Raw genomic sequence first — 23,664 nt, forward strand, 5'->3', positions numbered from 1 at the left:
ATTTGATTTCTTTTTAATCAACACAGGAGTTTTGCCTATTATCGTTTTTCATATAAATGGAGAGATAGTGTATTTTAAGATTTCATCTCTTTCACTCAGCATAACATTATGAAATCATTGTCGTTGTGAGTTGCTCAGTTCTGTCCAACTCTGCAACTCCATGGACTGTATGTAGCCCATGAGACTCCACTGTCCATGGGATTTTCTAGGCAAGAACACTGGAGTGGGCTGCCATATCCTCCTCCAGGAGATCTTCCTGACCCAGGGATCGAACCCACATCTCCTGTGTGTCCTGAATTGCAGGTGGATTCTTTACTTGCTGAGCCATTGGGGAAGTCTATGAAATCATTAGATCATTCTATTTTTCTGTTGAATAGCATTCAATGTATGAACATAATATAGGTCATTTATCTACTCTCCTGTTGATGAACATCTGTGATGTTTCCAGTTTTAGGTTATAATGAATAAACTGTTATGAATATTTTATTTTAGTTGCATCTTGCAGCATGCTGAGCTTCTCTGACCAAGGATGGAACCTGCGCCTGCTGCAGTGGAAACATGGAATCTTAATCATCAGACCATCAGGGAAGCCACTGCTATGAACATTTTTGATGAAAGCTTTTGATGAACAACTTTTTCTTGGAAAAATACCTGGGAACAAAACTGTTGAGTCATGGGGCAGATGCATATTTAACTTTAAGAAACTGTCATATAGTTTTTTAAAGTCATACCATTTTACAGTCCAATTAGCTATTTTAAATTTAGCTTTAAATTTTTTTAGTTATTCTGTACAAGGTCCTTAATATATAGCAGAGGGAACTATATTCAATATCATGTAACAAACCATAATGGAAAACAATATAAAAACAATGCAAACATGTCTATAACTGAATCACTCTGTTATCAGAGACTGGCATAACATTATAAGTCAACCATATATTTCAATAAAAAATGTTAAAAAATAAACTTCAGCTATTCTGGTAATTGTGCATTACCATGTCACTGTGGTTTTAGTTTTCATGTGCCTGAAAGCTAGTAATACAGAGCATTTTTTAATGTGCTGATTGAGCATTTGTGTATCTTTTGTAAAGTACCTACTCTGAAAATTAGATTGCTTCTTTCTTATTACTGAGTTATGAGGGATAATTATATAGTCTACATTTAAGTCCTTGTTGCTAATACTTTCTCTCATTCTGTGGCTTCTTTTTTCCTTTTCTTGATGGTGTTCTGGAAGGAACACAAGTTTTAAATTTTAATTAAGTTCAATTCATCAATTTTCTTTCACGTTCTATACTTTTTGTATCTTCCGAAAAAAATTTTGTCCTGAAGTGATATATTAATCTATATTTTTCCCTAGCAGCTTTATTATTTTAGCTCATATTTAAGTCTATCTCAAATTTACATCTATGAAATAAGGCAGGGCTTCCTTAGTGGGTTCAGTGGTAAAGAAATTGCCTGTAATGCAGGAGATGTGGGTTCAGTCCCTGGGTTGGGAAGATCCCCTGGAGAAGGAAATGGCCAGCCCACTCCAGTATTCTTGCCTAGGAAATCTCATGGTCAGAGGAGCCTGGCAAGCTACAGTCCATGGTGTTGCAAGAGTTGGACATGATTTAGCAACTAAACAACAAAAGCAAATGAAGTAAGTTAAGAATTGAAGAGCTTAAAAAAAAAAAAAAAGAATTGAAGAGCTTCCCCACTCAGTATTGATATACAATGTTCCAGAACAATATATTAAAAAGAGATGCTTCTTTTCTTACTGAATTACTAGAATGCTCTTCTCAAACATCATTTTCTATATAGGTATGGGTCTCTTTTTGGACTCTGTATTCTGTTCCATGATCTATTTGTCAGTCTTTATATGAAAACTACACTATCCTGATTACTATTGCTTTACAGGAAGTCTTAAAGCCAGGTAAAGTCCTTCCTCCTTTCTTCTTTTCAAAGGCTATCCTGGCTCTTCTTAATCCCATAGTTTTTCAAATCAATTTTTAAATAATCTTGTCAATATTTATAAAGAGCCTGTTGGGAGTCTGAATGGGACTGCATTAAATCTATAGCCCACTGGAACTAAAATCTAAATGATATTGTCTTCCAATTCATAAACACGGTATACTTATTTATTTAGATCTTTGATTTCTATCAGCAATATTTTATATTTTTTATTGCTGAAGCCTTATAATCTATTAAATTTATCCCTCAGTATTTTATACTTTTTGATGTGACTATAAATAATATTGTTTTTTCAACTGAAGTATACTTGATTTACAGTGTTACGCCAATCTCTGCTGTGTAACACGGTGACTCAGTTATACACATATACATTCTTTTTTAAATATTCTTTTCCTTTATAGCTTATCACAGGATATTGAATATAGTTCCCTGAGCTACACCTTAGGACCCTGCTGTTTATCTATTCTAAATGTAACAGTTTGCATCTACCAACCCTATATTTCCAGTCCATCTCTTTCTCCCTGTCTCCTCCCCTTGGCAATCACAAGGGGATTCTCTTGTGAGCCTTTTCCTGTTTCATAGATAGGTTCATTTGTGTCATCTTTTAGATTCTCCATATAAGTTATATCATATGGTATTTGTCTTTCTGACTTACTTCACTTAGTATGATAATCTTTAGGTGCATCCATGTTGCTGCAAATGGCATTATTTCATTCTTTTTAATGGTTGAGTAGTATTTCATAAATATGAGGCACTTGCTGCTATGAATATGGGGGTGCATGTATCTTTCTGAATTATAGCTTGGTCCAAGTATATGCTCACAAGTGGGATTGCCGGATCATATGGTAATTCTATTTTTAGTTTTCTGAGGGACCTCCATACTGTTTTCTGTAGTTGCTATATGGACTTACATTCCCACCAACATTTCCCTTTTCTCCACACCTGCTCCAGCAAGTTATCTGTAGACTTTTTAATGATGCTCATTCTGACCAGTGTAAGGTGGTACTTCACTGAAGCTCTCATTTGCATTCCTCTAATAATTAGTGACGTTGAACATATTTTCATGTGCCTAGTGGGCATCTGTAAGTCTCTGGAGAATAGTGTATTATGGTCTTCTGCCTATTTTTCATTTGGGGTGTTTGTTTTTCTGTCATTGAGTTGTAAGAGCTGTTTGTATATTTTGGAGATTAAGCCCTTGTGTGTCAGATCATTTGCAAATATTTTTCTCCCATTCCACAGGTTGTCTTTACATTTTTTCTTATAGCTTCCTTTGATGTGCAAAAGCTTGTAAGTTTGATTAGGTCCCATTTTAAACAATACTGCTTTGATAGTTTCATTTTCTAATTGTTCACTGTTAGTATATAGAAATCTAATTGTCTTTTAGATTGGCTATGTAACCTGTGACCTAACTAAAAGTACGTATCAGTTTTAGAAGTTTTCCTGATGATTCCTTATGACTTCTTATGTACACAGACATATCATCTGCCAATTCAGCTGAATTTATTCCTTTCCAATTTTTATCCCTTTTCTTATTACACTGACTAGAATACAAAATCCAGGTAGTAAGAATAGAAATTCTTACCTTGTTCCTAACAGGAAGAAAACATTTAGTCTTTCACCTTTAAGCCTGCTGTTATACTTAAAAGCTAGAGATCTTTCATGCAAGTCTTTTTATCAAACTGAGGAAGCATCTATCTGTGCTCAGTTTCCTGAGAGGTTTTATTATGGATATTTGATTTTGTTGAATACTTTTTCTAAATCTTTCAAAATATTTTTCTCCTTAATTCTGTTAATGTGCTGAATTACAATGACTGATTTTCAGTGTTGATTTTCAACAATTAAGCTACTCTTTCACCACTGGTACATACACCATATGCATTCTGAGTACCAGGGTGTTGTTCATCTTATGAAATGAGGTGCAAAGTGTTCCCTTGTCATCTATTTTCTAAAACAGTTTGTGTATGATTGGTATTAATTTCCCCCCTAAGCATTTGAAAGAATTCACCAATGAAACTATATGACTCTCAAACTTTTTCTGTAAAAAAATTGAGATGAATTCACTTGCATTAATAGATATAGAGCTATCTAAACTCTTGCTTCATCTTGTCCCCTTTCAGTAAGTAATTTTTAAGAAATTTGCTTATTTCACATGTTTCATATTTATTAACTTATTCCCAACACTTCCTTATTATTCTTTTAATGTATATATGACCTACAGTGGTAATCTCTCTGCCACTTCAGATACTGGTAATTGGCTGTTTTGTCCCCACCTCCCGTCCCCCTTTAACTAGTCTAGCTAGGAGTTACTCACTTCATGGATCTCACAGATAACCGCGTTTGGCTCCATTAGCTCTCTCTGCTATCTGTGTAACAGCACACCGATTAGTGCTCTCCTTTGTGCTGCTCTCCCCTCTTCTGACTGCAAAGGGCAGAGCCTCATGTCACGCACCGTAATCGTCTTGAATACAAGTATTCAGAGCCATACATTTTCTTCAAGGCACTGCTTTAACTGCATTAACAAATTTTGTTATCTTGTTTCATTATAATTTAGTTAGGAATACTTTCTACATTCCCTTCTGATTTCTTTTCAAGATCATGGGTTTTTTAGACATGCCCATGTCTAAATGAAACAACCCATTTACTTTCAAATATTTGGCATTTTTCTAGGTATCTTACTGACTTTTAATTTAATTCTTATGTGGTCATAAAAAATACTTTGTATGATTTTAAACTTTTTCAATTTACTGACATTGATTTAAAGATCAGCATATGGTTCAATTCTGTCAAGTGTAACATCTACCCTTGAAAGGAATTCATATTCGTCAGTTGTTGGGAACAGAGTTTTACAAGTATCAATTAGGTAAAGTAGTTTTCAGTGGTTCATTTAGTTCTATGTCTTTACTAAGTCTCGGTCTAGTTACTCTGTCAATTGCTGAGACAGAGGTATCCAAATCTTCAACTATGATCATGAATCTCTCTTTAATTATACCAATTTTTGTTTCCTTCATTTTGAAGCTCTGCTATTAGATGTATACACAGTTTATCATTGTTTCTTTATGTATTGACTCATTATTGTATCATAATCAAATGTGGTATACAATGAAATTGACTGTAATAGAAAAAAAAATGGTAAAGAATGGTATGGGTAAATTTCTAAGTAACTGTTAACTGAGTTTTGAAGGTTAATTGCTATTTTTTCAAGGGTAAATATCTTAACTCTGATGAAAATTAAATCTCTTAGGGAAAAAATACAAGATACTGTCTCTTCTAGGCTGAGCCCTTTGAATAAATACTTGTTTAACAGGAATCAATGACAAATAGTCATAATCATAAAAGGAATCTTTCATTTCATGGGGGCAGTTATTAAAATATTATACCAATGGAGTTCTTCTTGACACTTAACTTTTATAATTAATTTTTATTGGAATATAGTTGGATTTACAATCTTGGGCTAGTTTCAGGGATACAGCAAACTGAATCAGTTATACATATATCTGCTCTTTTTTACATTCTTTTCCCATATAGGTCATTATATAGTATTCAGTAAAGTTTCCTATGCTATACAGTAGGTCCTTATTAGTTACCTATATATAGTAGTGTGTATATCTCAATCCCAATCTTCCAATTTATTGCCCCCATACCTACTGTTAGTAAAGATGTTGGCTTCTATGCTCTGTGTTAAACAAAAAAAAAAAAATTCAATTGCAGAATGATCTATCAATGTTTCCAGTAATACTGCAACACCAGTTTCCTTTCAATGGCTCATCAGTTATGCAATTGCCCTGAAGGTAATATGAGCAGACTCATTTAGCAACATATTATTACATCATCTTTACATGAAGTAAGGCCCATCAGATACTATTAAATTAGCCTGAATTTTGTGGTATGTCAGCAGTATTTTAAGTACATTAATAGCAAAATAAATGTTCCTTGGGGATTTTGTTGAGGAAAAATGGTTTCAAAGTGGTGTTTAGATATAACTTTGTAGCCACTATTCATATTTTTCTTCATTATCATTGTGTGGTTAAGATTATTATGTTGCTTGTGAATAGGTAAGACAAAATGGCAGCCAGTTGTTTTCATGTATTTTTTTTCTTTGACTCATTATAGTAAGTACTGTTTGAAATACAGGGGTTTTTTTGAATGGGAGTGATATACTTTTTTAAACTCTTGAATTTTCTGAATTTACTAGTTAGGCCTCAAATCAGCTGGTATGTATGATCCACGGTAATTTCTCCCAGCAACTGTAGCATAGTCAGAGCTAAGAAACAGTAATAAATAGCAAAGCCATTGTTCCATTCACAGTTAAGGAAACCTTCTACTTAAAGACCTCCAGTCTTCACTGACGTTATTTACTCTTATTGCAGTATTATCCTCTCAACTCTGTGCTCAGTTTTGGGCTTTTTTTGGGGGGTTCAAGCATTGCTTCTGTACATTCTTCAAAAACAAATCTTTTCCCGATTCGAATATCTATAAAACTTCCTGATACAGCAATATCATTATTTTATATATTCCCATAACCTCGTTCTCTTTTCCATGGGCCAGCCTGATCTCACCAACATAGGATAATTATTAAACAATTATCTTGTAGTTCCTTTTTTATTTTTATTTTTTTGTAGTTCCTTTTTTAATACTCCATATATGCTTACCTTTGGGGTATACAGAGGAACTGGGATTCTCAAAGCATAATCCCCAGTTCATGGGAATTAAAATCACCTGAGGCATGTATTAAAAACACAAGTTCTCAGGCCCCTCCTTGACCAAACAAGTTAAATGAGTGGGAAGTAAGGAATTCTACAGTATCAAGCATGAGTTTAGAAGGTTTCAGTTAAGTTCAGTTCAGTCGCTTAGTCGTGTCTGACTCTTTGTGACCCTATGAATCACAGCACACTAGGCCTCCCTGTCCATTCACCAACTCCCGGAGTCTACCCAAACTCATGACCATAGAGTCGGTGATGCCATTCAGCCATCTCATCCTCTGTTGTCCCCTTCTCCTCCTGCCCCCAATCATTCCCAGCATCAGGGTCTTTTCCAATGAGTCAACTCTTCGCATGAGGTGGCCAAAGTATTGGAGTTTCAGCTTCAGCATCAGTCCTTCCAATGAACACCCAGGACTGATCTCCTTAAGGATGGACTGGTTGCATCTCCTTGCAGTCCAAGGGACTAAGTCTTCTCTAACACCACAGTTCAAAACCATCAATTTTTTGGCGCTCAGCCTTCCTCACAGTCCAACTCTCACATCCATACATGACCACTGGAAAAACCATAGCTTTGACTAGACGGACCTTTGTTGACAAAGTAATGTCTCTGCTTTTAAATATGCTATCCAGGTTGGTTGTAACTTTCCTTCCAAGGAGTAAGCGTCTTTTAACTTCATGGCTGCAATCACCATCTGCAGTGATTTTGGAGTCCCCCAATATAAAGTCTGACACTGTTTCCACTGTTTCCCCATCTATTTCCCATGAAGTGATGGGACCAGATGCCATGATCTTAGTTTTCTGAATATTGAGCTTTAAGCCAACTTTTTCACTCTCCTCCTTTACTTTCATCAAGAGGTTTTTCAGTTCCTCTTCACTTTCTGCCATAAGGGTGGTGTCATCTGCCTATCTGAGGTTACTGATATTTTTCCTGGCAATCTTGATTCCAGCCTGTGCTTCTTCCAGCCCAGCGTTTCTCATGATGTACTCTGCATATAAGTTAAATAAGCAGGGTGACAATATACAGCCTTGACGTACTCCTTTTCCTATTTGCAACCAGTCTGTTGTTCCACGTCCATTTCTAACTGTTGCTTCCTGACCTGCATACAGGTTTCTCGAGAGACAGGTCAGATGGTCTGGTATTCCCATCTCTTGAAGAATTTTCCACAGTTTACTGTGATCCACACAGTCAAAGAGTTTGGCATAGTCAATAAAGCAGAAATAGATGTTTTTCTGGAACTCTCTTGCTTTTTCAATGATCCAGCGGATGTTGGCAATTTGATCTCTGGTCCCTCTGCCTTTTCTAAATCCAGCTTGAACATCTGGAAGTTCAGGGTTCACGTATTGCTGAAGCCTGGCTTGGAGAATTTTGAGCATTACTTTACTAATATGTGAGATGAGTGCAATTGTGCAGTAGTTCAAGCATTCTTTGGCATTGCCTTTCTTTGGGATTAGAATGAAAACTGACCTTTTCCAGCTCTGCGGCCACTGCTGAATTTTCCAAATTTGCTGGCATTGAGTGTAACACTTTCACAGCATCATCTTTCAGGATTTGAAATAGCTCAGCTGGAATTCCATCACCTCCACTAGCTTTGTTCATAGTGATGCTTTCTAAGGCCCACTTGACTTCACATTCCAGGATGTCTGGTTCTAGCTGAGTGATCACACCATAGTGACTAGGTTGTGAAGATCTTTTTTGTACAGTTCTGTGTATTCTTGCCATCTCTTCTTAATATCTTCTCCTTCTGTTAAGTCCATACCATTTCTGTCCTTTATCGGGCCCATTTTTACATGAAATGTTCCCTTGGTATCTCTGATTTTCTTCAAGAGATCTCTAGTCTTTCCCATTCTGTTGTTTTCCTCTATTTTTTGCATTGATCGCTGAGGAAGGCTTTTTTTTTTATCTCTCCTTGCTATTCTTTGGAACTCTGCATTCAAATGGGTATATCTTTCCTTTTCTCCATTGCTTTTTGCTTCTCTTCTTTTCACAGCTATTTGTAAGTCCTCCTCAGACAGCCACTTTGCTTTTTTGCATTTCTTTTCCATGGGGATGGTCTCAATCCCTGTCTCCTGTACAGCAGTTTAGCCTTCCAAGATTTATTTACGTGGGGAAAAAAATTGCTAATTCTGTTTTCCAAATGAAGAAGTCAATGCAGAGATTCGATTTAAGGTTAAGTGACTTGTCTTAGAACCACAGGTCAGCAATCACAGAGATGAGATTTGAAGCTAGGTATTCTGAATGGCACAACTATGGGATAGTTACTAGTATCAGGAAGATCTCCTGGAGAAGGGAATGGCAAACCACTCCAGTATTCTTGCCTGGAGAATTACAAGGACAGAGGAGCCTGGAGGGCTACAAACCATGGGTCTCCAATAGTTGGACACAACTGAACGACTTGACACTTTCACTTTACTGTTCATTGTCGCTGTTACAGTTAACTGCCCATGTCTAAAGTTAAGGTGGGTCTTATGAAAGGCATGCAGACAGCAGAAAACACTTAAATGTATTCTGCCTTTCCTTTGTATGCTTTTTGGCTTGATTGTGATGGGAATCTGCAGGCAAACTGTGTATTTAGGATTCTCAGTGTAAAGATGTGGGGAAAAAAGCAGAGGAAATGGCCATTAGTAGAAATGCAACATGCTAAGAAATATGAAGAGTTGAAAGAACATTTCCAAGTCAAAGAGACTGGAGGAAACTCTAAAAATGGTTTCACTGCACATTTGCAAGGAGCTCTTTCCAAGAAACTCCCCTCATCAGGAAACCCTTTGTGTTGTGTCACTTTAGCAAAGCTATATTACAACTACCCTTAAACCAGGTACCTGTCATGCTCTGCTGATCTCTGGCCCACGCAGTTTTCAAATCTTTTGATCATATAATACCTTGCCTCACCTGGTGTTTCCTTCCATAGATCAATGATGATGAAATGAAGAATAAGTAGCAGATGACCATCAGACCTCCTCCCTAGCTTCCCCTGTAGTAATCTCATGGACAAGCTGTATGCACAAACTTGTGAACAGGATGACATCTAAGGGACTTCCCTGGCAGTACAGTGGTTAAGACTCCATGCTCCCATCGCAGGGGGCAGGTGTTCAACTCCTGGCCAGGGAATTAATATCTCACATGATGTCCTGTGACCAAAGAAAAAAGACTGCCTCTAAAGAAAGATCACAAGAAGAAGTCAGTAAGACTACATGCAGTGGGGAATGGCAATGTCTCTGACTCTTCATCTCAATGATTACCTGAAATTAATTCCCCCCTTTCCCCACCTTTATAAACCGTCATGGTTGAGCAGCATCTTCAGAATTGGTTTTGGCAGGGGTATTCAAGTCTGCCTTCTCCCCAGATTGTCAACTTTCTGATCAAAAGCAACTTTCCCTTCTACCAACACCTGCTCCTCAGGTATTGATTTGCAAGTAGCAAACAGCCGGACCTGAGTTGAGTAACAGATTATGATGAATCTACTTCCAACATTAGTAAGTTTAACATAAGATAGTCAAGTCTCACACAGCAATTTCATGTTCTTCTTGAAGTTTACCAGCAACACTGTTCTTTTTATGAGGAAATAAACAGACACCATTTTCAGAAATCAGCATTTTGGAAGATGGTAGGAAGGTAACTGGTACTTTACCTCCAGTTAAAATGGAGGTGAGTTATGAAATTCTTTTGACGACAGAGAAATACAGTTTGGTGAACCACAGAATGGAAACCATTTCAAACAGAGGATCAGAAAGAAAATGTCTAATTACTAAAACCCCACTACATTTAGTCACAAATTAAATGCACAAAAAGGGTGAAATAAACTGGATAAATTTCCACCTCCTCTGTTAATGTCTTTATTTACATGTTAAGAAATTATCGCATTGATTTTGTATTTATTAACTTACTTGACAGCCTGGTAATCCAGTATCTCTGCTGTACAGGGAAAATGAGCCTCTCTCTGATGTTTTTCCTGTAAAACAAAGAAAGTAACTTTATATAAAAATCTTTATTGACTGACACACAATCAATTAAACTTCTAGACCATTTATGAGAACAAATGATAAACAAGAAAATAAAATCCAATAAACAAAATCTGAATAGCTTACTGCCATTTCAGTCATGTGACAAAACGAAAAAAATTTCAAAAGAATGGATATCTATATAGCCAACAGTATGATTCAAATACATACAAGTAAGCATAACGTTTTCCCATACTTGCTTCAGATTCAACATCTTCCCCTTCTCTCTCCAAAATTAAAACAGTATCGATATAGCTCACATCTTACCCCAGACTCAAAGGTAACCACTTCCATAAAATTGGTATATGATTCCCATGTATATTTTGAATCTATTAGCATATATTTATGTACTCCAACAAAATACACATAACTATCTGTGTTTAATACATTTAAACAGATGGGATTACATGTTATATAACCTGAGATATACATTAAAGATATGCAGTTCACTCATTTTTGCTGCTATAAAATGTACCAATATACAAATAAAAAGCACAGCTGATCTATTTTCCTACTGAAAAACAGAAAAATAGTTTCTACTTTTTCTGTTGTTATTATGAAGAGTGCTTAAACAAATATCCTTGTACATATTGTTTACACACAGAAGAGTTTCTCAGGATAGACACAAAGAAGTGGGACTGCTGGATTAAAGGATGAACACTTTCAACTATGCATCACCTTTCTCTGCAGTTTTCATTCCGATGTATACCTTTCCCAGAAAAAAATAAGAATTCCTATTGGGATTATATTTGCAGTTCCAAAGCTGATGGCCAAGTGTCAGGAATGGTACAGGCCAGCTCTAGAGGGAGAGCAGATGTCCCAAAGTGCTGACAACTGACAACAGTGCTAATTTGCTTTTCAATACACAGGAGCTTAGTAGGTTTAGTAAAGTGAATTTTCAATAGCATATAGTTTTAAACTAAATGATCTCTCATAAATAGACACATTGCTTAAAAAGATTTCTGCAAAGATCACAATTTGATGTTAATATCAAAGATGGCAATGCAAATAAACAGTGATAATGGAAGAGCTAATTCTTTTTCTCTGTTTCAAAGTAAAAAAAAAAATTAAATCTGACAAGTTACCTAAAATATTTAAAGTTACTGAGGCTATATGAACTTCACCATAACTGTACACTACACAATGAGATATTGGCTTGTGATTATATAAAACTATGCTGCTGCTGCTGCTAAGTCACTTCAGTTGTGTCTGACTCTGTGCGACCCCATAGCCGGCAGCCCACCTGGTTCCCCTGTCCCTGGGATTCTCCAGGCAAGAACACGAGTGGGTTGTCATTTCCTTCTCCAATGCATGAAAGTGGAAAGTGAAACTGAAGTCACTCAGTCCTGTCTGACTTTTAGCAACCCCATGGATTGCAGCCCACCAGGCTCCTCTGTACATGGGATTTTCCATGTGAGAGTAATAGAGTGGGTTGCCATTGCCTTCTCCATATAAAACTACAGTTTATTAATTTAAAAAAACTCCACATGTAGATGACATGCTCAAAATTGTTTACTGATATGGTACACGATTTAAAAAAAAACTTCAGAGATGTATGTATTAATATTTGATCATTTTCACTGATGTATGCATGCTACTGAGATACTCAACTGGCCAACTGATACAGAAATCTCACAACTCTGAACTTGGCATCTACTGAACCTTTAGATACACAAAACAATTCTTGTAATAACAAAGCAAATTATTAGAAAATACTTTAATAATTAAGGATATAATTTCTGAGCCCATTAGAATATGTCTTAAGAAGCACTTACTGTTTACTACTGAAGTACCTATTACAGGTGAAGCAATGCCAACATATAAAAATTACGTGATTTATGAAAACAGGTTAAATAATGTGATTTGCCTCATTCTCGCCACCAAGTAATATGTTCTATATAAAGAATTTTAATTGGCAAAATATACATATGAAATAAAAACGAAAACATTTGTAACTCTTTAAATATATCCTTTACAAGTAAGACTGCTTATACAAGTCAAAATAATATCTTGCAGGTTTGGATTCTACATTTCAACTCTTGTAACCTGCTTCACAAAATTCTTAAAGGATTATACATTTTCAAGTCTGACACACACCTTTCCCTGCTGAACAAAGATGATGTCATATACCTAGCAGGACAGAACTGGGAGACAATAACATTTTAAACCAATACCATAAAGTTTAAAAAAAAAAGACTGTTCCAATGATTTGTCATTCATAACAATATACTATATCAACTTATTATTAGTTGAAATATTCACTAAGTCCTTTTTACCTTGCAAATTCTTCCATAAACATTATTTCAAACAAACAGTAAAGACTTAAAACTAAACAACTGTTATACTTTCACTCAACTGTACTAGTAAGGACTTTTTTTTTTAATTGTTGAGGTGGACAAGGAAACAGAATGAGAGATATTAGGTCTTTTTTTAAAATAAAGTACAGATTTCAAATGCAATCTTAATATCTGTGTGGAAGCTACCCATTAGATAAAGACAGTTTAAAAAAAAGTCAAGTTTTAAAATTTACTTCCTGTACCTATTTAAATTTCTAAACTTCTTTCACAGAGGATGTTCAAGCCAGAGAGAATGAAAGTCATTTAATATTAGCCCATAACATTTCAAAGTAAAGTTTCCTCTGAAATGGAAGTTGAGAGCTTGTTTTTGAAATGACACTTATCCTATTCAAATGAGATTAAAAATGTAAATACATTTTTAGTTCACTTTTAACTTGTTAGAACTATTTATTTCTTAGGGACTTTAGAAATCTGGGTACTCCTGAAATATAATAACACATATCATGTCTGAGATTTAAAAGACAATAATCTTTAATTCTTACAAAATTACTTTTCGCAAGAACAGTCTTCAAGAAGTAAAATGAATCCTATGTCTTTTTATTTTATCTTAGATGTCTGATAAAGAACAAAAACTTCCGACTACAATTCAAGAACTACTAGTAACAACATATATCTCATTTCCTTTGAAACACCTATTAAAAGTATTACAAAAATTTTACTGAGATATTCTAGTCGAGGGGTTTTTTTTGCATATGGGTATGTATGAACCACAGGCCTCTTTGGCAGAACTACTCTTCATTTAAAAAAAAATAACACCACTCTTCTCACTGGTTTTATTATTTTTTTTCTTACACATAGTCTGTTTATTATTATTTTTGTTTATTTTTTAAAATTTATTTATTTTAATTGTAGGCTAATTACTTTACAATATTGTAGTGGTTTTGCCATATATTGACATGAATCAGCCATGGTGTACATGTGTTCTCCATCCTGAACCTAGAACTACTCTTCAGAATAATGTTTTTAAAAGTACAAAGCAAGATATGTACTATTATAATCTAATAAGTTATTAAAATATTAAACAAATATGCTGCATAGTAATGCCTCATTACTAACACATTAAGTGCAAGATCTAGAAGTAGGCCTATTAACAATGGTAATTTTAAATCACAAATGACAATTTAAGATATCTTTAATATGCTATGAGAATATCTGTCCTATTGGTGACAAAAACCATAAATACTATCAGGTCTGTTTTGCTACCCTCATTCAAGGAAATTCCTCATCAGTGGAAATGCTAAATTTCACTTGGAGACTGGGAAAATAACAACTCTTTTTCTGTCCAAGTTCATTGATTATGCTTCCATTTTGAGAGTCTATGGACTCACTTTAAGAACCCCAACACTAGCGGAAGAGAAACATACTATTTAAAGATATATTTATATATATATTTGTATATTGAGCCCAACATGTATTTCATAAATATTTTATGTGCAAAAGCTTTTTATTTAGACTTGCATGGCATATTATACATTAATCAGCCCAGTATTTTCTGACCCCAAACAGAAATGTTCAAGACATGACAGAAGATTTTGAATAATTTGGACAGGATTTATAACTACTGTTCAGGAAAAAGCAAATTACTGATTCAAGAAATTATTTTACCCAGGTGTTTGTGAAAGATATATAAACTATTAGAAACAGTCATTACTGTAACAAATTTTCTTGGATTAAAAAAAATAAAATTTTAAGTCATCTTGTTCCCTAGGAATAACATACGTGTTTTAACAGCAAGTTGAAACTCTCCACTGCTTGTCTAAACTCCAGAAACACAAACCAATGTTAATATTAGTCTATAAAGAACTCTTCAGAAGATCGTTTCACCTACATTCTTTTGGCACAGGACATAATCAGCAGTCAAGCTGAGGCTGAGAACTGACAGGCAAGTTTACCTTCCCATTCCTCCCCAACCCAAGCACAAATATGCAGGAGTTGACTAGATAGAAGAATCTGAGTTTGATAACTTCCATCAAACATTTATGGGTTAATCACTCTGAGAGATGGTGGCATTATAAGATGAAGAGCCAAGCCTGTGCCCTTAATAGGTGTCAACAAGCAGAAAAGCTTATAGCCTATCTGGATGAAAAACAAGTTTCACAATTAAGGTCAGGTGTCTTGAGATCCAGATCCAAACACACTGTGGGTGGTTCTAGAGGAATGGACAGAGAATTGTCTGGGGCTGACACAATCCATAAGGCTTACTGAACAAGGAAGGATAGTCGTATTCAAACCTGAATGAAGTAATAGACACTGTCTGGTAATACTCAGGACTTCCCTGACAGCTCAGTAGGTAAAGAGTCCACCTGCAACGCAGGAGACCCCGGTTTGATTCCTGGGTTGGGAAGATCTGCTGGAGAAGGGATAGGCTACCCACTCCAGTACTGGGCTTCCATTGTGGCTCAGTTGGTAAAGAATCTGCCTGCAATGCGGGAGCTAACTGGAGGAGGGCATGGCAACTCAGTCCATTATTCTTGCCAGGAAAATCTCAGGGACAGAGGAGCCCGGAGGGCTACAGCCCATAGGGTCACAAAGAGTCGGATATGGCTGAAGTGATTCAGCATGCATAGTCACACTAGAAGTAGAGATGAAACCACCCAACCATCTTACAGAAGGATCTTCTGAGCACAGAAGAAGGGTCTTCTGAGCAGGTGGCCTGATATGGCCTTTTAGGCAAGTGACTTTCAAACAAAAGGGGTGTGGGAAATAAGCTGTATTTTGCCCTACATAAAGCTTAAGCGTTGTCAGATTGGTTTTCGTTTAGACCCAGCTCACGCTATCCAAGGGCTGTGAGAACAATCAGTCTCAAGGACAGAAGCAGTACGCGCTGACTGAGACAAGTCAGTCAAACACCTGAGTGAACTAAGGGCTGAGGTGAGCACCTTTTCTTTACTGAAGGGCCAAAGAATGAAAATCCAGCCAGTCTTGGGGAGTTTCTAGTGTGCTGAGATTCACTTTCATGCATTGGAGAAGGAATGGCAACCCACTCCAGTGTCCTTGCCTGGAGAATCCCAGGGACGGGGGAGCCTGGTGGGCTGCCGTCTATGGAGTCACACGGAGTTGGACACGACTGACGTGACTTAGCAGCAGCAGCAGCAGCAGCAGTGTGCTGAGAACCAAATATAAACAAAGGACCCCATCTTTCATTGTACAGACAGATAGTCACTGATTTTTTCAAAAGCAATTAAACGCTGTTTCCCCCTAATCAGCAGAAGAGAAAAAAAAAAAAGGAGTAGAAAGGTACAGACTGAAAACACAAACAGCAAAGAGAAAAGGAAATATAAGACACAACAAAAACGAAACAAGGAAATGTGCCTTCCTCTACACCTCTACTGGAATTTAGTTACGTCATAACTGCAGTCCAGAATACAATGGCCTTTTTTTAACAGTCATACTATCTTGTTGGGCACAGAGTAGACTTTTGAAAAAAGAAAGCTGAAACACTGTTAAACCAAGCCTTCCTATTCTGTACTTATACAACTGATTTTTCTAGATGTAAATGCAGGACTTCATTTCCTAAAAAAAGTATTTTAAATTTCATCTTTGATTCATCACATTACCTGAACCTATCTAAATTTATGCTAAGTACTTGGAAGCCCCAGAAAAGAGAGGTAGGAAGAACAAGACCAGAAATTTCTAACGCTTACTCCACTTCAAAAATTGAAGGCATGTCCCCTCCCAGAGGAGTGGAGGAAAGAGTTGAAATGACAGGAATCCTCTTGGCAGGTCATTTATGTTGGTGGAATGCGCCACACCCAATTTTGGGAACCCTGGTTTAAAAGGGTTCAGATCTTCAGCAGGGTAAAAGTAAACACCAATTTTGGAAACTCCTTGAAGTGCAGGTGAATTAAAGGACCCCCTATGTCATTTCTCAGTAATTGTGAATACTAAATAAGACCACATGATCTTTCCCAGGATCAGAGATTCATTTTTTCAGTGAGACTTCAGAGGTTACCTACTCCAACTCCTGCCCAAAGCAGTACTTTTTTGAACATAAAGAGTGTCATGAAAAAAAGATCCATGATGATTGCTTTCTATTTTGTATCACTCACAGTTTAAGAATAACACTAAAAAGCCAAAGTGGGGGCTGTTGAGGAATAACACTCAGAAAACAGAATTTCCAATAGTGAGATAAAAACTGTGCAGAAAATAATATGACATTCCAGCTTTTCTTATTTGTAAAGAGATGCGTGGAACAATTAGCTCTTTTGTTGCAAATTTGTTTATTAATGCAGAAGACCTAAAAATAGACATTTTTAGCAGTCAAGTTACTACTGGTGAATCACAATGAGTTCATGTTTATTAGACATTCAGGTGTTTTACTGTAAAATGATCATTCACAATTTTGCTCGCTTTTTTTCCTACTGGATTGTTTGTCTTGCTGGTTTGTATACATATTTCAAACAAGACATCTTACTGTATCTATATATTTTATATAGCTTGCCTATTTACTCTCGTAATGGTGTGTTTTGACAAATAGAAATTCTTCATTTTAACACAGTCCAATCTGTCCATCTTTCCCTATATGATTAATATTCTTTGGTGTGTGCGCTATTTAAGAATCTCTGCTATTCCAAGGTTAGGAATCTGTTTCTCTATGCTTTCTTTTAAAAGCTTAATCTTTCACACACTTAAATCTGACTTTGGTTTTTGTGTATGCTGGTAAAAGGTCAAGGAACAAGTTTTTTCTGTTGGGATATCCAATAGACTTCAGAACTGTTCTACTGAAAAGATGATCCACATCTTTATACTCCACACCCGTCACTGTGGCTGCTGTGTGGAGAATAAACTGCTGCTGCTGCTAAGTCACGTCAGTCGTGTCCGACTCTGTGCGACCCCATAGACGGCAGCCCACCAGGCTCCACCATCCCTGGGATTCTCCAGGCAAGAACACTGGAGTGGGTTGCCATTTACTTCTCCATTGCATGAAAGTGAAAAGTGAAAGGGAAGTCGCTCAGTCGTGTCCGACTCTTAGCGACCCCATAGACAGCAGCCTACCAGGCTCCTCCATCCATGAGATTTTCCAGGCAAGAGTACTGGAGTGGGGTGCCACTGCCTTCTCCAGGAGACTAAACTATGAGGGAACAAGTGTGAAAACAGGAAGACCACTTAGAAGACTACTGCAATAAGCCAGATGAAAGCTAGGGATGGATTTAATTGTTCTGACCCACTGAGGGAGGTACTATTAAGTCCCCATTTCACTAATGAGGAAAAATAATTTGCCCAAAGTCAAAGAATTGAAAGATCTACAATGCAGGGTTGTCTTGACACCAAATTCTTAACATTCTTTCATACTGCCCTACTTTCCAGTGGAGGTTTAGGACACAATTCTTACATTCTGATCATATATGCAGACACTTGGCAGGTCCCAAATATATTATTTTTTTCTCTTTTGAGCCCTCCAAGCAGCTTCTACCAATTAACTGATTTAGCACTGGATGTGAAATGTATCCCTAATGAAAAGAGGGACCAACAACAAATCATCCCCCAAATGATTGGCAGCAAAGCCCAACTACTCCCAAGGTTGGCTCTGGATACGATAGCAATGTAGTTATGCTGGTTTAACTCAATTGTTTTTAGTTTTCACAAAGGGCACATGATGTTACTCTTGCTTCAAGTGCCTTTTAGAAAAATATTTATTATTTTCATGTCTTTCTGGGCCTCAGTTTTCTAATCTGTAAGAATAAACAAGTTGGACAATATTAGAGGTTGCATAAAAGCATTCTGCAAGATTGTTTTGTGTGGCCAATGAAGGGATTTGTTTGTGTGTAGATGTTTTAAACAGTTTAAAAAAATCAATTGCTATGCCAGCCAAGAGAACACACCTTGTGGAACACTCCTGTTTGGGGGAATGTAACTAACTCCCTGAAGTCAGGTCCTTTGGGGAACTGCTCCACCTGCTGTGGTCTAGAATTCAGGGCTGCTTCTGCCCTGAGGCCCACTTGCTCCAACACATCTGACTGAGTATGGTGCGAAAAGCAAAGCACACTCCTTCCTGGGAGACAGGGCTGTCCTCTGTTGACCAACTTGGGCTCATGAACTCTCCAGCTGCTTTGCTGACCCTTCTTTAGAGTACACAGCAGTGTAGGACTCTTCCACTTTCTCTTTTTCACTCCCAACGTCTTGAGGTTGCTGTCGGAATTTGCTGACCAGCTATTACCTGCAAGGAGGCACTGTGGAAAGGTGCTTTCCTTACACTGCTGGTAGCACTGCTAGTTTTATTTTTCATCTTCCTAGATATTCTGTTAATACCAAGGAGTCACTGAAGGAAGCTGTGAGATGTGACAGTAAATTTTCAGGATCTCTCAATCTACAGGTTTCTAGAAACCTGCCCCAGTTGTATGTGCTCTTTTCCTACCAACGTGTGCTGTATTTGACTCTTTGCGACCCTGTGGACTGTAGCTCGTCAGGCTTCTCTGTCCTCTGTCCATGGGATTCTCCAGGCAAGAATGCTGGAATGGGCAGCCATGCCCTCCTCCAGGGGATCTTTCTGACCCAGGAATTGAACCCACACCTCTTTATGTTTCTTGCATTGGCAGGCGAGTTTTTTTTTTACCATTAGCACCACATGGGAAACCCAATAATATTTTTATGAGGAAATGACCAGAGAAAGAGATATCATGGAAGATGTAGCTGGCTCAGTATTTATTTCTGTAGCAGTTTAGTGAGTACTTGAAAGTTTCCAAAAAAGTTTAGTAATTTCAATGAACAGACACTATTCAAGAAAGAACTGTTGACTTCATGAGTAACAGCACAAATTAGAACAAACAGTTTCCCTGTTTGCCTGAAAGCCATTATTATTTCAAGTTTATTCAGGCCTACTGATTTACATTCAAATTCAAAAATCTATTAAATAAAAAACTCCATAACCATATCTTATTTTTTTTTTTTTTAATCTTTATTTATTTGTCTGTGTTGAGTCTTAGTTGTGGCATGTGGGATCTAGTCCCCTGACTAGGGATCGAACCCAGGCCCCCTGCATCGGGAGCTTGGAGTCTTAACCACTGGACTAACAGCAAAATCCCTAACACTCTATTTTCAATGAGCAGCATTAGACTACTTTTTCTTAAAAGACAAAGGCTTAACCTAGAAAAAGAATTCCTAGATATGTCAAAAACTACCTAGATCAACACTGTTGTTCAGTCACCCAGTCATGTCCAATTCTTTGTGACCCCATGGACTGCAGCATGCCAGGCCTCCCTGTCCTTCACCATCTCCTGGAGTTAGCCCAAGTTCACGTTCATTGCACTGGTGATGCCGTCCAGCCATCTCATCCTCTGACGCCCTCTTCTCCTTCTGTCCTCAATCTTTCCCAGCATCAGGGACTTTTCCAGTGAGTCATCTATTTGCATCAGATGACCAAAAACAGTCCTTTCATTGAATGTTCAGGGTTGATTTCTCTTAGGATTGACTGGTTTGATCTCCTTGCTGTCCAAGGAACTCTCAAGAGTCTTCTCTAGCACCACAATTCAAAGGCATCATTTCTTTGGTGTTCTGCATTCTTTACAGTCCTGCTCTCCAACCATATATGACCACTGGAAAAACCATAGCTTTGACTATACGGACCTTTCTGTCAGCAGAGTAATGTCTCTGCTTTTCAACACACTGTCTAGGTTTGTCATCGCTTTCCCGCCAAGAAGCAATCGTCTTCTGATTTCAAGGCTGCAGTCACCTCCCACAGTGATTTTTGAGCCCAAGAAGAGGAAATCTGTCACTACTTCCACCTTTCCCCCTTCTATTTGCCATGCAGCAATGGGGCCAGATGCCATGATCTTAGTTTTTTTTAATATTTAGTCTTAACTGACTCTTTCACTTTCCTCCTTCAGCCTCATCAAGAGGCTCTTTAATTCTTCACTTTCTGTCACTATCAACATTACAATGTTTCAAAATATTTCAATAAATACATCATGAGAGTTTTTCTATATTTAGTTTTCAAAGAAACAATATAAAATCCTTACACAGGCAAATCTAAATACCTGGGCCCAAATCTGAATTTGGTCATGGTTCTACGAGGAGAATATCCTCCTCCCCCTTGGGTATCTTTGAAAACTCATTAATTACCTAACTCATTTATGTATAGAGACGCTTTTCCTCTCTTCTTGTGGACGAAGAGTACCAAAACTGTCATTCAATCTGAATCATACTAACCACCTGGAGAAACATAAAATACTGTCCTAAGAATGGGAAGATCCGTAATGCCTTTGGGTATATCTAAGCAGAGACTCAGGAACTCTGACCACTGGGTTCACATCTTGGCTGTTTTTCTCTCACTTGGTGAACGGGGCAAGTCACAAGTCACTGAACATCAATGGCCCCACCTCACTCTTTCAGTAAAACCAACCAAGAAACATGTACTTCACACAGTCCTGTACAATTTAATTAATGCTTATAAAGTAGTTGGAAATTCTTATCTGAAAGAACCTAGCACAATGCTAAATATTACAATCACAGCCTTCATTTTGGAAGCAACCTCTTTAAACTTACCAGAAGAAAAAAGAGCCTTAAAAGGAACTCAAGCTAACAGATTTTTTCAAAAGGGAAGGAAAGAGAGAGGGGGTTTTTAACATAAATGCTTGCCTATTTTCTTCACAACAATTTGTTTAAGTATTATTGGCTAACATTTGTGCCAAGCACGCTGCTGGCTACATTGAAGATATTTAAATATCTAGTGCCAACAAGCACAGCTGCTGGACTCTCTATGCCCTCCTCTTGTTCACTCTGTGCCAAATTACTCACACAGCAATGAATGATGAGACAGCAGCATAGGAAAATGCCAAGTGTGAGTGAGATTAGTGATAAACCAAAGGATCCCTACAGAGGTCAGTGATTAGCAAGTTCCCAGTTGTAATCACTTTTCTAACTCAGTCTTTATCTCATCATTTTATTCCACCTTAACTCTGCATCAACTTCTAGTGACAGGCATCAAACTATAAGCATCTTCCCAATTAATCCTGCAGAATTGCTACTGTACCAATAAAGGATCTCATTATCCTTGATAAGAACACACTGTCAGACCTGGGCAATTTGAATAGGCTTCAGAAATGACTTTTTGCGACTAAACCCGAGAGAAAGTAGTCTGAGACACAAACATTCACCAGTCCAGCTGTTCTTCCCATGCTCTCCATCCCTCCCCCTAAAATCAGATTCACAAACTAAACAAACGGCAAGGATGAGAAGGTTTCTTACACAAAACAGTTTGCTTTTCAGTCACTGGAAAGCTGGAAGAGAAAATATTAACATGCAGGATTCAATATGAGAGGGTGAGGTAGGTAGGCATAAACTGGGAATGAAGGAACACAGTAGAAAAAGAAAATATATAGATCAATTTTAGTCCTTTATCAAAACTTTCTAGACCATTTCATGGTCCATTTCAGAATCCATATCAAGGTATTCTTTACAGGTAGTTCAAAATCTAAACTCCACTTCTCTCAGAGATGTTACTTAATAATTACCTTTCTAACTTGTATCTGAAAATGTATTCATATCTGTATTGCACTGTTGCTTTTCCTTAGATTCAGATTTTAAGTGTGTTTCCTCATTTCTCCAACCTCATGAAGTTTAAAACTTAGATACAAAGATACTTCATTTTTGTAATAATCCAACAGATTATAGAAACAGGAATTATCTCTTCACCTTTGGCTGCATTTCAGGAGGAAACATGGTAAATATGTATTCTCTAAAAACAATCAAGTAACCATAGTATCCTAATGCCATTTCTTAAATGAAGAAGGATTCAAAATAATTCAATTGATGCTTTGCAACTTTCCAGCCAATTCTACTGAGCTAATCCTTCAATACACCTCAATCTTGTCTACTCCTCTTACTCCAAAAATAAAGGAAAAAAAGAGAATCAGGTAAAAAATCACATCACCAAAAAACTGGGCTGGGGGAAGAAAGAATACAGCATGTTATCAAATTATTTTGGTAATCACATATGTAAACTTCTTGCATACAGAATGATAAACAAAACATTAAGCTCATTATTGTTAATTCCTGTGATCTTCTCACATGTTTCTGTATTCTGACTGGTTAATTTAGACCATGACCTTAACCAGGCAAGGTCAGTGTCTGAGTCTGTTTTTTATGGCACCCAGGGACCAGAAGGCAGATGCCACTTGTTCAGGGAACACTGGTCTGGAATTCAAGACTTGTTTTGTTTGCATGCCAGGAACAGATTCTACTCCAAGGCTCTATCTATGGCATACAGCCATGTGGAGGCAGAGAGACAGTTTAAGAGAACCATCCTCTAAAATAGCAGATAATGAATGTCTGTTAATTAGCTAGTTTCCCTTGACAGCAAGAAATGGAATAAAAAAAGGAACTAGTCAATGGAACTGCTACCATGTAACAACTATCTAGTAAAAAACAGGGTAGTGAAATGAAACTAGCACAGAAATGAGAGCCCGGAGGGTCCTGTCTCTGTGTGAACTAGCAGTGTGACGCATAAATCATTAAATCTCCGCAGGAATCAGTTTCTTTACCTAAAGAAAGGAGTGAGGTGGGACAAGTTTGGACTGGATGATCTCTATTTCAATAGCCTGTGACACTGACATCCTCATCTACTTTGCTATCAATCAGGTACCCTCTTCTGACAGAATGTAAATTTGGGTACTGTTGGCACTAAAAGGAAGACAAGCTGCTAAAAAAATTTAGGGACTTATGTA

General features: G+C 37.2%; 1 protein-coding gene across 3 annotated transcripts in view; it reads right to left on the reverse strand.

The window, feature by feature from the left end:
- TCF12 (transcription factor 12) overlaps positions 1 to 23,664 on the reverse strand; it is a 394,477-nt gene that overhangs the window by 109,391 nt on the left and 261,422 nt on the right. For all 3 annotated transcript variants that reach the window (XM_065940083.1, XM_065940082.1, XM_065940084.1), the window contains one exon: positions 10,533 to 10,597. In XM_065940083.1, the coding sequence (XP_065796155.1) occupies positions 10,533 to 10,597 (65 nt within the window). The remainder of the gene's footprint in view (positions 1 to 10,532; positions 10,598 to 23,664) is intronic.

Source organism: Muntiacus reevesi, chromosome 7 (assembly GCF_963930625.1).
Source record: "Muntiacus reevesi chromosome 7, mMunRee1.1, whole genome shotgun sequence".
NCBI classification, from domain to species: Eukaryota; Metazoa; Chordata; class Mammalia; order Artiodactyla; family Cervidae; genus Muntiacus; species Muntiacus reevesi.